The sequence below is a fragment of the Macrotis lagotis genome, chromosome 4, assembly GCF_037893015.1.
Source record: "Macrotis lagotis isolate mMagLag1 chromosome 4, bilby.v1.9.chrom.fasta, whole genome shotgun sequence".
NCBI lineage: Eukaryota > Metazoa > Chordata > Mammalia > Peramelemorphia > Peramelidae > Macrotis > Macrotis lagotis.
The window spans coordinates 252,945,073-252,960,962 of NC_133661.1; the positions used below are offsets into that span (position 1 = coordinate 252,945,073).

A 15,890-nucleotide genomic window follows, 5' to 3' on the forward strand; every position below is an offset into this window, starting at 1 on the left:
GAAGTCAAGGGATGCTGGCAAGAAAAGAGGAAGTCATTTGATCTAAAGAATATTTCAAATGGCAAAGAACATTGTCTCAAAATGCGAGGCAAGGCCACTAGACTCCCCTCAACTGGAACTGGTTTTTTAATAATAGTATCATGTCATGCATCATCTATGTTCAGAGAACTCATTCTGTTTGGTTTGTAGGAGGCAGGACCTAGTTTCTTGCTCTAGTTCCTTTCTGCATTAGGATGGACTTTAAAGTTTAATCTACTTACATATTGCTTCCTCTCTTTAAAATAAGTCATCTTTTCCCCCAGCCCATTTTTTGCTTTTCCTTCCCTTCTTCCTCTAATTCCCTTCTCTTTCTGCACACCTATGCTATGTTAATTGGTTTGCATCTTTTTTCTTGATACAAACCTATCTCTGTAATTTTCTTTAGGATTCAGAACAGCTCTTTTATTTTTTTTTGTTTTTTTTAAGAAAGATTTTATTTATTTTGAGTTTTACAATTTTTCCCCCATTCTTGCTTCCCTCCCCCATCCCCACAGAAGGCATTCTGTTAGTCTTTACATTGGTTCCCATACATTGATCTCAGTTGACTGTGATGACAGAGAAATCATATCCTTAAGGAAGAAAAATAAAGTATGAGATAGTAAAATTATATAATAATATAACTTTTTTTCTAATTTGATGGTAATAGTCTTTGGTATTTGTTCAAAGTCCATAATTCTTTCTCTGGATACAGGTGGTATTTTCCATTTCAGATAGCCCAAAATTGTCCCTGGTTGTTGCACTGAAGGGATGCAGCTCTTTTATTTTTTAAAAAATATTTTTTATTCATTTTTCTGAGTTTGTTTTTACATGGCAGTAATTTCTGGAAATGTTCCTTTATCTTTTCCTCTAATTTGAACCCTGCTTATAACAAAGAAAAGCACTGAGCACATCCAACACCCGTGACCATTCACCCAAAGTGTGGACAACATTCGCCTTAAATCTCTCTACTGAGAGGAGGTAGTTATGTTTCCTTTTCTGTTCTTTGGGACCATTACTGACTTCGGCTTCCTTTTAGTGTTTTTAATTTGCATCATTTTAAGTGTTGTGTATGTTGTCCTTTGGTGTGTTATTTGGCTTTGCATTGGTTCATATAGATCTTTCCATCTTTCTCATAATTCCTTATATTCATCATTTTATACACCACAACAATATCCTATTGCATTTATATACCTCAAGACTTTTTCAATTGTTCCTCATTTGATGTCACTTTGTACTTTGGTATCCATTGTTCCTGTTCCTATTCAGTTGCTGGGGTACTACAGATATGGCAGTCTTAGTCTTGGCTCCCTGGGCATGGATCTTTTCCCCAGTGAACTCTGGGCATGTCCCAGAACTAGCACTTCTGCTGCTGTGATTCTCCAATGGTCTTTTTCAAAGCTTATGCTGGTGTTGTCTGCAGTAGATGGATCTGAGTCATGAAGCCTGCTGCATGTATTGATTAGCTGCGCTAGGGTATCTCTATCCTGCCAAACTGTGACTTTTCATTATCCTCTCCCTTCTCTTGGATAAAACTTCCCACTCTATTCTCCTTTGGTTTCTTCTAGCTCTTTAAGTCGGGGGGAGACTGCCCACAATGGAATGGGGTTAGAAGTTTTTAGGAGACAAATTTTTCTTCTCAGGAGCTTTAATTCAATTCAGGAGAGAGTGACTACCATTTTTTCCCATGAGCTATTTTGTGTATCTATCCATTTTGTCTTCTGTATCCCCTGTCTTCCATTCCCTCATCCCCATCATAGTGTTTGCTCAATCTTTGGTCACTGGGTCTTCATTGACTAGTTCCCCTCTTACACAAGGCTGCATTTTTTTGTCTCAATAATTAGTTCAATGTTTAGTTTGCTTTGACACTGTGGATGTTTTCATTAGGTCCTTCCTGAAATGAACTGAGTGGTCTCATATTAATCTCTAGGACATATTTGTATAATAAACCTTTGGTGATGAAGCAAATCCCTGAACATCCATTTCAGAGTTAGAGAGGGGTGTGTGTGTGGAATGGATGCATGCCCAGCATCGTACTACAAAGGAAAGCAATGAGAAGTACTACAAAAGTATTTCTTCATGTAGAATGGCAAAATAAATATGAATATTTTTGGGGGGGGGTCAGAGATAGGATAATATTTAGGAAATGTGAGTTCTACTGCCTTAGAGACAAGTGCCCTCACTGTGTGTTCCATCACTGTTCAGCTTTAAGAATAACAAAAAGGAGCTAGGAAGGCTAGGAAGATGGAGCCTGGGTAAGCAGTCAACTGACCAGTTCTATTCCTGGCTCAGCATTGTCTTATGACATAAACTTTCTGGGCCCCAGTTTCCCCTTCTGTGAAGTGAGAGATAACAAAACCAGCTCCCTTTTTCCCTTCACAGGGAATCTGATATGGGAGAATGAGATAATGACCTCTAAGTTCCTTTTGCTCCTTAGTGAACTGTGATGTGTGAATCTAAAGAAGTTTCTGAAATGAGCACCTCAGAATTACAACCAGAATCTGCCTTTCTGTGTGTGTGTGTGTGTGTGTGTGTGTGTGTGTGTGTGTATGTGTGTGTGTATGTGTGTGTGTGTATTTAAGAAAAGCTAAATGGGTTAGAGGAGGGGTGTGATCTCTTCCCCTTCCCCTTTCTCCCCATATTATATGCATCTATATTCACATATATACATAGTCTCACCAATCATTTAAGCAATAGGATTTTCTTCTTTTGTTTAAAGCATTCCCTCTCCACCCCCTCCTCCTTTACGTTGTAACTCTATCTCTGTGCCCCTGAGTCACAGAGAGAGCACATGATGGATGGACGGATGGATGTGCTTTGTCTGGGTGTTTCACCACAATTTCCCTTGGGGCAGTCAGTCTGTTGGCAGAGCACAGGATCCCGAAAGATGGTATCTCTTGGAAACTCGACAGCTAACAGACAGCTCTTCTCTCTGTATATTTCCCCAAAGAAGAGCTGTCTTAATCTGTTTCTTATATGGCATATTTTATTATAATCCTTATATGACTTTTGGGTTCCCAGGCTTGCACCCTAAGCCATGGAAAAGAAAGAATGGAAGCAGAAGAGTTAGGGCTCTACATACGAATGACATCTGTGGTGTTTGCATTTTTAAGTGACGTGGGATTTAATTACTCAAGGAGCTCCCATGTTACACTTTGAGACTGATCTTGCCACATCCTGTTAATGAGCTTCGTGGTTCCCTGCCACTCAGTGGTATCTCTTTTTTCTGTGAATAAAGTGAAACCCTTAGGTTGCTTATGCAATGCCCATGGTTATAGGCTGCCCTCTAATGCCAGTGGATGTGACTGATACACACACACACACACACACACACACACACACACACACAAAGCATCAGTCACCAAACTCATATATATATATAAATATATATATATATATACATACACACATGTGTATATATGCATGTATGCTTATATAGGCATGTATACATCTAATATGCATTGTCAATCACCAGTCTCCTATATATATGCATGTATATATATAAACACATACAGCAAATTACCAATCTCCGATGTGTATACATACATGCCTATATGTACATTCATACATGCATGTATACCCAATCACCAATCTCTAAATGTATATGTGTATAAGCACATGCATATTGCCAATCACAATTTCCTATATACAGATATGAATATATATACATATATGTCTATGTATACATGTGTGCATACATATATGAATGTCTATATAAACTTGTACATGCAGGCACGTGCACACACACACACACACACACACACACACACACATGACCAGAAGCTGTTGCATTTAATAGATGGGGTATTTTAAAATTCATTTTAAAGAGATAAGACTTTGTGTGACTTGACTCATATTTGTTTAAGACAGTTTATTGTTATTTTTTTTTTAATTTGGAAATGATTGCTTTGTTTTACATAGTAGCTGTCTTTGGTGTGGTGGATTGTGCTGGAAGGCACCCAACAAATATCTCTGTTCCTAATTAGCAATGGAAGTAAGGCTGCATAGCAGGTCCCAGTGAGGCTCCTGGTTTGGGTGCCAGTGGCTACTGCTTTTGCTTTGGAAGGGGAAATTATTCTTACATTAATAAATATAGTGATATGCATTTGTATTTATCTACACATGTATGCAGTAAAGCTATATATGTATATTTCTATATAACTTAAATGTATATTTGTTTTTGTCTTTATCTATATATACTGCTCCTTCCTTCCTACCTTCTTCCTTCCTCTCTCCCTCCCTCCTTCCCTCCCTCCCTTCTTTCCTTCCTTCCTTCCTTCCTTCCTTCCTTCCTTCCTTCCTTCCTTCCTTCCTTCCTTCCTTCCTCCCTCCCTCCCTCCCTCCCTCCCTCCTTTTCTCCCTTTCTCCCTTTCTCCCTCCTTCCTTCCTCCTTCCCTCCCTCCCTTCTTCCCTTCTTCCCTCCTTCTCTGATGAGGTCAAGCCCTACTGGGTAATCCTGCACCAGTGTCTCTCATGTTACATAATCAATTCCAAAGTTCTTAAGTGAGACCTTGGAAGTGTCCTTGTACCACTTCTTTGACCACCATGTGACTGTTTGCCTTGTGTGAGTTCTCTGTAAAGTTGTCTTTTTGGCAAGTATATGTTTGGCATTTGAACAACTTGGCCAGCCCATCAGAGCTGCACTCTCTGTAGTAACATGTGAATGCTTAGCAGTTTCACTTGAGAAAGAACCTCAGCATCTGGTACCTTATCCTCCTGGGTGATCTTCAGATTCTTCCTAAGACATTGTCTTACTTATGATGTATACTATTTTAAATGTATATGTATTAGTAGGGTAATCTTAAAATAAGATATGTGCATGTGCACATGTGGTGGATTGGATAGGCAAGATAGTGGGCTCCTTATTTTGAACCAGGGAGCTGGTTGTTTATTTGTCTTTTATTCTTGAAGATGACCAATAATATCATGAGACTGATGCTAATCTAGATTTATTTGTGAATTGGGTTTAAGTTAGGCAGAGCTTCATAAAATTGTCAGGTTTGCTCTCTTTTTCAGATTCATCAAAGTTCAGTGGTAAGACAAAAGTCAAGATGACTGCTGATGGCCTAGAATAGGGTACAGTGGCTATCCCTGTCAGCTTTGAAAATGAGAAGGAACCAAAATGGTCACAAATACTTTTTAAGGAAAGAGGAACCCAGAATGGTTGAAAAATGAGATCAGGAGAGGCTATCTCATCAGCTTCCATGGATTTAACACTCTTCTCTTTGTGGCAAGGATTCCCAAATCTATATTTAGCTTCAGTTTTTCGCCTGACCTTCAGGCTCAGATAACCAATTGCTTACCAGACATTTAAAAAAGTTGTTCCAAATAAAACTTAAATTTAACATATCCCCATATTTTCATCATCTTCCCCATCTTTTCAAGATCTGCCTATTTCTATCAAAGACCCCACCATATTTCCATTTTTATAACCTCAATATTTGCCTCAGTTTCCTTCTTTAAAATGAGCTGGAGGAGGAAATGTCAAAAATATTCCCGTATCTGCCAAGAAAACCCCAAATGGACCGTGAAGAATCAGATATGACTGAAATGATTCAATAAAAGCACAGAGAAAATTACCTTGACCCTTCACTCTCCTTTACCCCACATGTCTAATAAAGTTAACGCATCTTGTGTTTCTATCTTCACAACATCGCTCATACATCTAGCACCCCTCTTTCCATTTTTTTACTCACACAGCTACCACTTTGGTTCAGACCCTCATCCACGGTTTCCTAGATTATTGCAATAGCCTCCTAATTGATCTCTCTGCTCAAGTCTTCTGCCCACTCCAGTTCATCTTACATATTGCTGCCAAAGTAATTTTCCCTAAGCACAGATAGGACCACATGACTCTTCTATTAAACCAACTCTAGCAGCTTCCTATTGCCTCTAGGATAAACTCCTCTGCTTAGCTTTTAAAACCCTATAAAAAATAAAGCCCTATCTCTTGAGTTTCATTAGCCCTCTCTCCTACCCTTTGTGTATTGGTCAAACCAGCCTCTCTGTTCCTCATACAGGATTCTCCATCCATCTTTTTCTTTGTGCTTTTGCAATGACCATTCCCATTGCCTGGAATTCACTTCTTCCTTACTGCCCCCTCAAATAGTGCCTCTCTCTCTTTAAGATTCAGCTCAAACCACATCTACAGGAAATGTTTTTGGATTCTCCCAATAACTTGCCCTCTCCCTCCTAAACAGCGCTGTGATAAACTATTTTTTAATGTATGAATAGAGCTTTGGACCTGGAAGAAGGAAGATTGGAGTTCAAATTTGACTTCTTACCCTGAGTAAATCACTTGACCTGGTCAAAATCATATTTGCCTCAACTGCAAAATGAGATATAATAGCATCTATCTCCCAAGGCTGTTGTGAGTTTCAAATGAGATAATATTTGTAAAATATTTAACATGTTGTTTGTACATCACAGGGGCTTAATAATGGTTTCCTTTCTTCCTTCCCTTTCATTTTATATTTATCCTCTGTACACATAAACACATTTTTAAATTATTGTCTCCCCCATTAGAACTTTATAAGTAGAGATTGTGAGATTGTTTAATTTTTTGAAATTGTATCCTTCATGGCTAATACTGTCTGCTACAGGAGATGCTTAGTAAATTGATTGATTATTTTCTCCCTGTGTTGCATGGTGACTTGCCACATGTGGTTCAGGGGCAGGTTAAGATACTATTTATATTGGAATAGAAGCTAGTTAACTTAGGATGCCGTGTAAGCCATTTTTGTCTAGATTGAATATATCAGTATATGCTTACTTGATCTTGACATCCAACAATTTTATCATCTACATATATGTATATATATATGCTTGTGTTTAAACATTTTGTGTCAAACATTTTATTTAAAATATAATACAATATATTATAAAATATTATATATGTATGGGTATATATGTGAATATATACCCATACATACATGCATATATATATATATATATATACACACACGTGTGTGTCTGTGTGTGTATGTGTATATGAGAATGTATATTTGACAGATGAAACAACTGAGATTCAGAGAGAGTAGTGAGCCCACATTTGAATCCAGGATTTCTGCCTCCTAGTCCAGTGCTCCATTTCCTCTACCATGCCACCTGGCATAGCAGATTTGTGTTCAATTGAAAATGTGAAGGCTTAAAGCATTAGTTAATCCTTTCATTCACATGAGGACATAAAAAAGAGAGATTTAGAGTTCGACTTCACCTTATGAGATTTTAACCAGGGCTTACATCCTGCAGGATATCAGACCTATTTTTCCCTTCTTAACTCTGATAACATTTTTTTCCCCCTTCGCCCTAGTATTTACTTTTGTCAGATGCTCTCCCCCTACTGACCTCCCTGGCTTCCTTTAAGTCCTAACTAAAATCCCATTTTTTTGTAGGAAACCTTCTCCAACCCTTCTTAATTCCAGTGCCTTTCCTCTTCTTTCCCCTGTAGGCAGAGATTAGAGGGGGATCAGATGCCTTTTCTTTCTGACCTCAAGGGCTATTTACCAGCAATGTTGGAAACTCATGGGTTTTGTAGGTCAGCTGGAATAATAATGCCCCTTGGATGATGTCTTCCAGGGTGATAACCAGGAAATACAAATAGTCACATTTAATTTAATTCTATTGGGTAAACACTACTAGGAAAAAGTATATTAACAAATTATATAACACCACAAACTTTTAAATCAGACTTTTAAAAAACTGTCACATCTATTTTAGTCCACTATTTTGCCTATTTTTATGTAATACATAGATTTGCATAACATTGTAGTTAGATGATGCCCTGATAGAGGATAGACTGCTGGACTTTCAGTCAGGAAGATCTGAATTCAAATTCAGCCTTAAATACTAGCTGTGTGACCCTGGGTAAAGTCATTTAACCCTATTTACCTCAGTTTCTTCAACTGTAAAATGAGCTGGAGAAGATAAGAGTAAACCTCTTAGTATCTTTGCCAAGAAGACCCCAAATAGGGTCACAAAGAATCAGAAAAATTGAATTGATTAAGCAAGATAGACATAATGGTAAATTGTTGGACTTGGAATCATTAAGGTTAGGGTTCAGATCCCACCTTTGGCATTAGCTATTTTACCCCTGGGAAAATCACTTAATCTCTCTGAACCTTAGTTTACTTCTCTGTGAGATGGGGATAATAGAATCTATGATTCCTACTTAACAGGGCTTTTGTGTTCCCTCAAATGAGAAAACATATGTAAAGCATTTTGTAAATGTTAGCAAGTATTATATGAATCTCATTGGATGTTATAATCATGATTATTGAAATTTCTTATATGCTTTGATCAGTTGGGCTAGAATGATGTAGGTTCATTTTCTTTTTTCATGTCTTCATCATCGTACACCTCCTGTTTCTCAAAGTCATGCTGCAAGTAGCCAGTGTTTTGTTACCAGACTATTGGGTTGGCTTGAGATCAGCCGTATGTAAGAGGATCAGGCTTGGGGTATGGTGATCTTAGTAGGCTGACACCATGGATTGGTCCATAATGTTACATTGTCATTACCAAAATTATATCATGTTGGCAAGAATAAATAAAAATTTGGCCAACATCAACTATGCTCTCAACTTCCCTTTATTCTTGTCACTAATCTGACTTTAGACTACTCTGTTTAATTTGGGATCTTGAAATAGAAACATGAAGAATATGGAGACAGTCTAAAGCAGGGGGTTCCAACCTTTTTAAGTTCCCATATCTACTGGCACCCTTTTGAACCCTCTATTCAAAAAGAAAGAAAATAAATTCTAGGTTTCCTATGCATATGCACATAAGAAATAAATTATTTAATTTCAAATATGGTTATTTTAAAATTACTTAATTATTTGACAAGTTTCTTATATCCCTTTGGGGTATATGTGTATCCCTGGTCAGGAATCTGTGGATAATACAGAAAGGAGGCAATATGATGCAGTAAAATGAATCAGAGTAAAGGTTCAAAACTGGCTCTGCTATTTATTATCAGTGGGAGATTTTGGGCAAGTCTTTTTTCTTTGTTAGGTCCTCATATTCCTATCTTTTGAATGAGGTGGGGTGTGGTACTAAATGAACTTTAAGATTCCCACTGCCTCTATATCTATGATTCTATCGCTGTTTATTGTCTTATTATATTCAACTGAAGGGTAGCTAAATGGTGCAGTAGACAGAGTGCCAAGCCTGGAGTCAGGAACATTTTCCTGAGTTCAAATCTAGCCTCAGACACTTGCCAGCTGGGTGATCCTGGGCAAGTCACTTAACCCTATTTGCCACAGTGTACTTATCTGTAAAATGAGCTGGAGAAGGAAATGCAAACCACTCTAGTATCTCCACCAAAAAACCCCAAATGGGGTCATGAAGAGTCAGACACAACTGAAACATATGAATAATAAAATTCCTACCTGGGTTCTGCTTGGAGAAAACCACTGCTACCCCAAAGACCTACCCCGCCCTTTCTTTCTAAGTTAAGGGCCCCTGCTCCCTCCTACTTTGCTTAGCTATTGGTAGGCACTACCAAAGTCTGACTTCTATTTCTGGTTTTTCTTGCTTTTCAGAAGTGGACCTGCCCCTGAAAAAAGATGGGTTCACATCAGAAAGTACCACACTGGAAGCCTTGTTACGAGGTGAAGGGATTGAGAAGAAAGTGGATGCCAAAGAAGAAGAGAGCATCCAGGAAATACAGGTACAGATTTCTGGGGGGGGGGTGGGGGTGATTGCTGAAGGGTTTCCCTGATTTCTTCCCTGCCTATCCTGAGGTAGGGAATGGTCTTTTGCCTCTTTCCCCCCTAAGTACAGTACCTAACACATAGTAGGCAATTAAATGCTTGACTCATTGATTGCTGTCTCCCCCATAAGACTTTAAGCTCCTTGAGGGCAGGAACTGTTTTTCCTTTTTCCCCCCCTTCTATATCCTCAGCACTGAGCAGAGTGCCTGGTATATAACTGACAAATTTCTTAAAAAATTAAAAGAAAGATTTAAATTTTATAGCCAGGTATTCAGGCTTAAGTGATTTGCTCATGGTCACATGGCTAGTAAGCCTCAAGTTCTGTAGCTTGATTTGAGTTCAGATCCTTCTAACTCCAAGGCTGGTGTTTTATCCACTGTACCACCTAGCTGCCCCAATATGATTGACAATTAGTATATTTTTATTGATTGATTAAGATGGAAGAATCCTTAGAGTCTAATTCCATTCATTTTACAGATGAGTAAACTGAGGTCAAGAGAGATGAAATAACTTTGTTCCTGGGTCATACAGATGGTGGGAGCAGGAGAATCAGAATTGGAAAATAGGTTGATGCTAAATCTAATGCTTTTTCCAATGGGCTGCTCCCATTCATGTGGAGGCATGATTTAATGCTTAAGTAAAAAATGAGACTTTTCTTTTCCCAGTATTAAACTGGGGTTGGTTCTGCTCTGAGTTGGTCCAACATGTAAAACAACAAATTATTTCACACAAAAATATACACAATCCAGTATAGTGATAAGTTCACATTTGTATAATACTTTACAAATGACACCAGAGGGAGGACAAGAAAAGTGGTCTTTCTTCCTAAAAGTTGTGTCTAAATGCAGCCCAAGATTTATTAACATTCTAGGCTGCCACATCATAGTTCTGACATATTGGGCTGAGGTCCACTAAAGCCCCCAGATCTTTTTAAGAACAACTGTTATTTAACCATGTTGTCTCCATCTTGTACTTGTGAAACTGATTTTTATTTCCCACTAGTAAGACTTTACATTTATTCCTATTGAATTTCATCTGATTAAGATCCATCTCAATGGTCTAGCTCATAAAATTTCTTTTAGGGAGTGCTGGATCTTGACAGTGTTAGTCCTCAAACTCTGCTTTGTTTCATCTGCAAATCTGAAGAGCATGCCACCTATGTGCCTCTATAATTGATAAACATGTTAAGCAACCAGGGTCAAACACGGTCCTCCTGCCCTATTGAAATTGAGACACTTTCTTTTTAGAGTTTTTCTAGCCAACTAGTTCTGATTCCATTGAATTATGTTGTCTACTCTATATTTTTTCTTTATTTTCCACAAGAATAATAAGAGATACTTTACAGAAAGCTTTGCTAAAATCTAGGCAAACTATAGCCACAACATTCTTCACTTCTACTTGTTTAGTAATCCTATCAAAAAAGGAAATGAGATTAGTCTGGCATGAACAGTCCTTGAAGAAGCTGAGCTAGTTCTTTCTAATTGTTGCTTCCCTTTCTAGGTGTACACTACCCTTCTCTTTAATGAGTTATAATTCTTCTGGAAAATGAAGTCAAGCTCACTAGCTTATGGTTTGCAGACTATTCTCTTCCCTTTTTGGAAAAAATTGAGACATTCACCCTTCTCCAATCTTATGGTAACTCTACTGTTTACCATGATTTAGTAAATCACCTGTTGCTTTTTTTTTTTTTTTTTGGTTTGTTTTTTGTTGATTTGATAGTGCGCTTCCTCTAAGAAAAATGATTGAATTCATCACAGGCATCTTGGTGTTCTTTTACAATATTCTTACTTATCTTGATTTTGAACTCCCTGAGAGTCATTTTTGTTCTGTCATTTCAGGTACGTGACCTTAGGGTCACTGTCCTTGAGAAAGAAAATAGAAGCAAATTAAGATTTGAGCAGCAACATTTTCTTTTTTGTTGCCTGTTATCATTATTCCAACCCAAACAAAATTTATTATTTTTTCCTTTTCTCACAATATAGCTTAAACCCCCCACCCACCCACCTATCTTTGTTGTCTCAGACTTCCCCCTTCAGCTGCAGTTCATTGTGAATTGTGGCACTTCTACCACTATTTCTACAGGATAGTGACAAAAATCTAAAAATTCATCCTCTGTCACCCAGTTTTGCTTCTGTCTTCTGCACATTTCATCCTTTTTCTTCCTTTAGAATGTATACTTAGGTTTGAATTGGTCTTCAGTCAGTGGACAGGTAAAGCTTCTTACCTTCCTCAAGCACTCATAAATTTCTTTGAATTCCTGGGGAGACTGTTAAAAGCTTTCATTCACATCTATTTTGGGACTTGGGAGTGGGGCAAGGAAGGGGACCATCATGTCTCTATCAATGAAAAAAGTAACAAGCAATAAGGTGAAGATACAAAAATAGTTTTTGAAGGGTTATATAATTTAAGTGAATTATTACTCCTACCTCCCCCTCCTCACCTTGTCTGGTTTTATCAACAGCAGTAACTACAATTTTTATTTGGTTTTAAAGTTTGCAAAACACTTTATATATATACATTATCTAATTTGAGCCTTACAACAAGTTTGGGGCTATAATTACCCTGATTTTACAATGAAAGAAACTGAGATAAACAGAATAAGTGTCTCAGGTAAGATCACACAACTAAGTATCTGAGGCAGGATTTAAATTCAGGTCTTCTGATTTCAAGTCCAGTCTTTCTCCATTGCATCAATTGGCTCTCTTTTTGTAAAGCAGGGTAGCCTTCTTCCTGTAATAATGCATTGTAGAATATTTAGAATGACTACATGTGTGTGTCCCACCTTCACAATTCCAATTTTTAATCCCAGAATCAAGCTCTGTATTTAACAAATAAAATCATGCTAATCTATTTTTTTGGTGGAAGATAATTATCATGTCATATCATTTGACAAAAAAAAACACAACACAAAAAGCAACTGTCCATTTAGAAGTATTTGTGGCAGACATCAGAGGCTCAGATTCATCATACTCACTGATTCACATTTGCTCAGAGGTATGCAAGATAACTAGGATAGAACTCTTAATCCAGACACTAAAGTTGGGACAAACAATAATCTGAAAATAAAGATTTGATATCCTTTTGCACACTTTAAGCAAAGCCTGGATATGTGGTATTAAAGCTAATTGACACAGCATAGGCATTTATTAATGTGTCAGACAAACTAATGTGTGCTAAAGGTTTTACTAATATAACCTCATTTGATCCTCATAATAACCCTGTGGAATAGATGTTGTTATTATTCCCACTGTACAGTTGATGAAATTGAGGAAGTCAGAGGTTAAATGATTTGCACAGGATCACATGGCTAGCCAGTGTGTGAGGCTGAGTTAGAACTCAGGTGTTCCTATATCCAGGTTCAATGTTTTATCTACTATACCACCTAGCTTCTTCTAGAAAGCATGGTTCCAGATCTATTCCATTCTAGTGGTGACAGTACCATATTCAAAGGCATGTTTCAGGGGCAGAATACTTTTCTTACTCTCAACCTCATCCCCTACATATTTTTCTTTCTTGCCCATACCCTTTATCACATCTTGAAGCAGTTAACATTAGAGGGGAAGACAACTGAGGGTAATCTGTTCTTGAAAAGTCAGTTATGCACATGTTGGAACCATTGCTAATAACAAAGGCAACCAATGGCATCATCCATGTTAACCTTGAAGTGCCAATATTAAACTCTTAAAGGAGGTTGTGGTCCAACACCAGGGAAGGGGGTGGAGGTGGGAAGGATGAAGTTTAATGAATGTCAGTTGAGTAGAGGAACTCACAGCTAGTTACCTTCACTTTTTAAAAAAAATTTAAGTTGATTGGTAAGTTCTTTGTGTATCCACTTGATCTTTTCAGATAAATCTAATTATCTATTCCTCCATGGAAATGAGTTGCCATCCCTTTTAGGATGGGAATTTTAATTTGTAAAATTAAATGGCATCTTACCTATCTTTCCTTTCAATCCTTTGAAATCTGTTTTCCAGAAATCTAGATTGCATATCAGATTTTGCCCAATTTGCTCATTTTCTCTCTCATAAACTCTGGGTGGGAGGGAGTAATTATTCCCTTCCAACAATGACCAGGGATCCATTATTTCCACCTCAGCTATCGGCTCCTTTTTATTTGTGATGATTAGATCCAAAATAGAATTTCTTCTTGCTGTTTTGTTCTTCTGAATGATGAAATTATCTTTAAGTCATATAAAAAAATGTATAAGTTGCTGTGTTTTGGCAAGAGTTCCATTAGTTATCTGGATAATTGAAGCCCCCACCACTACTACAGCATGCTTTTGTGCCAGACATGTATTCTATTTTCCTCAATCCTTATCTATTTACACTTTCTTCTCAGACTATCTGTGGTTTACCCCAGTGATAAAATTGCTTCTGTTTATCTTTCCATTGACTTTGACCCATATACTCTCTATCATACTTTCTCACTTTGTCTGATGGAGTTCATTACATTATTATTATACTTTGATAAATAGTGCTTCCCTATTCCTTTTATTTATAAAAAATATTTTTGTTTTAAACTTAAATACAAAATAAGAAAACATTGCCACATACACAGTAGAACTTAGGAAAGAATTCACTGTAATACAATAAATTTCCATTTCAAGATAATCTGAATAGTAAATGCTATTCATTGTATTCAAAGCTGTCCAGCTTTTCTTTGCTTCCTGAAAGGTTTTCTTTACCGTGCACTTTTTACTTTATTTTTTCCCTCCCTCCTACTCAGTCCAAGAAGACTACAATTAAGTTTGCACACACATGTGTGTATGCACACATGCACACAGACATAGGCATACATACACACATTTTCAAAGATATTTATAATCACATATATATTCATTAATACAAATATGTGAAAATCTGTACCATGCTTATCTCCACCAGTCATCTTTTCCTCTTAAGAATAGACAGCATCTTCTTTCATAAATCCAAGCCTTTCCATGCTTTTTTCTAAATCAACCAACTCATCATTTCTTCCACCATAGCAACATTTCAACCCAATCACATTCTGAGAGACTGTCCATGAAAGCTTCTTCCTAATTCTTTGCAAGTTTTATTTATATAAGAAAAACTTTAATTTAAAATGATCAAAATTATCCACTTTACACCTCAACAATACTCTCATCTTATAAAATGGTTTAAATTCTGATATTGCTGAATATGTTGCCTTTACAACTCTTTTTTAAAAATAACCTATTAGACTTTGAATAAGATTTATTTATTTGTAGCCATAATCCGGTCAAAGGTTTCATCTCATGCAATCTCACTGAACTCTATGTCCTCTGACTTGTTAAACTCTGGTATTTGGAAACTATGAATTTTGCTAGTTTCTCCTATGTTTCTTTTTCTCTTATGAATGTCTGGGAGTTTCTGCTGTTATTCTTTTTCCTTCATTGTGGCTTTTCAATGTGGTATCTGAATTGATAGCTATCCATAGGCATTCTTCTCCCTCTCCCATTATTTATTTATTTAGTTTAGTTTAAAGTTCTTTTCATTATGTTTGTGGGATAGGACAAATAAATTCTTACCAGTCTTTGTTGGGTATACCCTATATCTAGCCAGGAATCTGTCATCCCTACATTTTAAGCTGTTGTTCAAAAGTCCAACTCTCATTCTCAGACTACATCTTCTTAGTCAGCTTACCAAATTTATTTATTTTTCTTTGTTACTTGTGTTAAATGGAAAAAAAGTGAGGGAAACACAGCCTGTACCCCTAAGATATTCAGTTTTTTGTGAGACTTGATGATTATTGGTATTGCTTCCTTTCATTAGTTTCATTTGTGCCCATAGTGAACATCCAAAATGTAATTTTTTTTTGCAAGGCAATGGGGGGTTAAGTGGCTTGCCCAAGGCCACACAGCTAGGTAATTATTAAGTGTCTGAGGGCGGATTTGAACTCAGGTACTCCTGACTCCAGGGCCAGTGCTCTATCCACTGTACCACCTAGCTGCCACCCCCCCCATAGTCATCTTTCTTAATAAGTTTTGGGAACATCTCTGTCTTAGATACTTGCCCTAGAAAGGCAGCAAATCTCTCTGTTATCAGGCAAAAAAAAACCCCCTCAAAAAAGCCAAAACAAAATTGTTTTGAGTATCTCTAAGTAGATAATTACCAACCACCATTATTTATCCTTCCTCTGATCTATACTGGATGATCTTTTTCCTGA

General features: G+C 37.2%; 2 protein-coding genes across 5 annotated transcripts in view; both read left to right on the forward strand.

The window, feature by feature from the left end:
* Positions 1-15,890, forward strand: part of LOC141522389 (zinc finger protein DPF3-like) — a 547,867-nt gene that overhangs the window by 481,444 nt on the left and 50,533 nt on the right. The window lies entirely within an intron of this gene.
* Positions 1-15,890, forward strand: part of LOC141522388 (zinc finger protein DPF3) — a 317,782-nt gene that overhangs the window by 127,743 nt on the left and 174,149 nt on the right. For all 4 annotated transcript variants that reach the window (XM_074235794.1, XM_074235795.1, XM_074235796.1 and 1 more), the window contains exon 4: positions 9,555-9,682. In XM_074235794.1, coding sequence (XP_074091895.1) covers positions 9,555-9,682 — 128 coding nt within the window. The remainder of the gene's footprint in view (positions 1-9,554; positions 9,683-15,890) is intronic.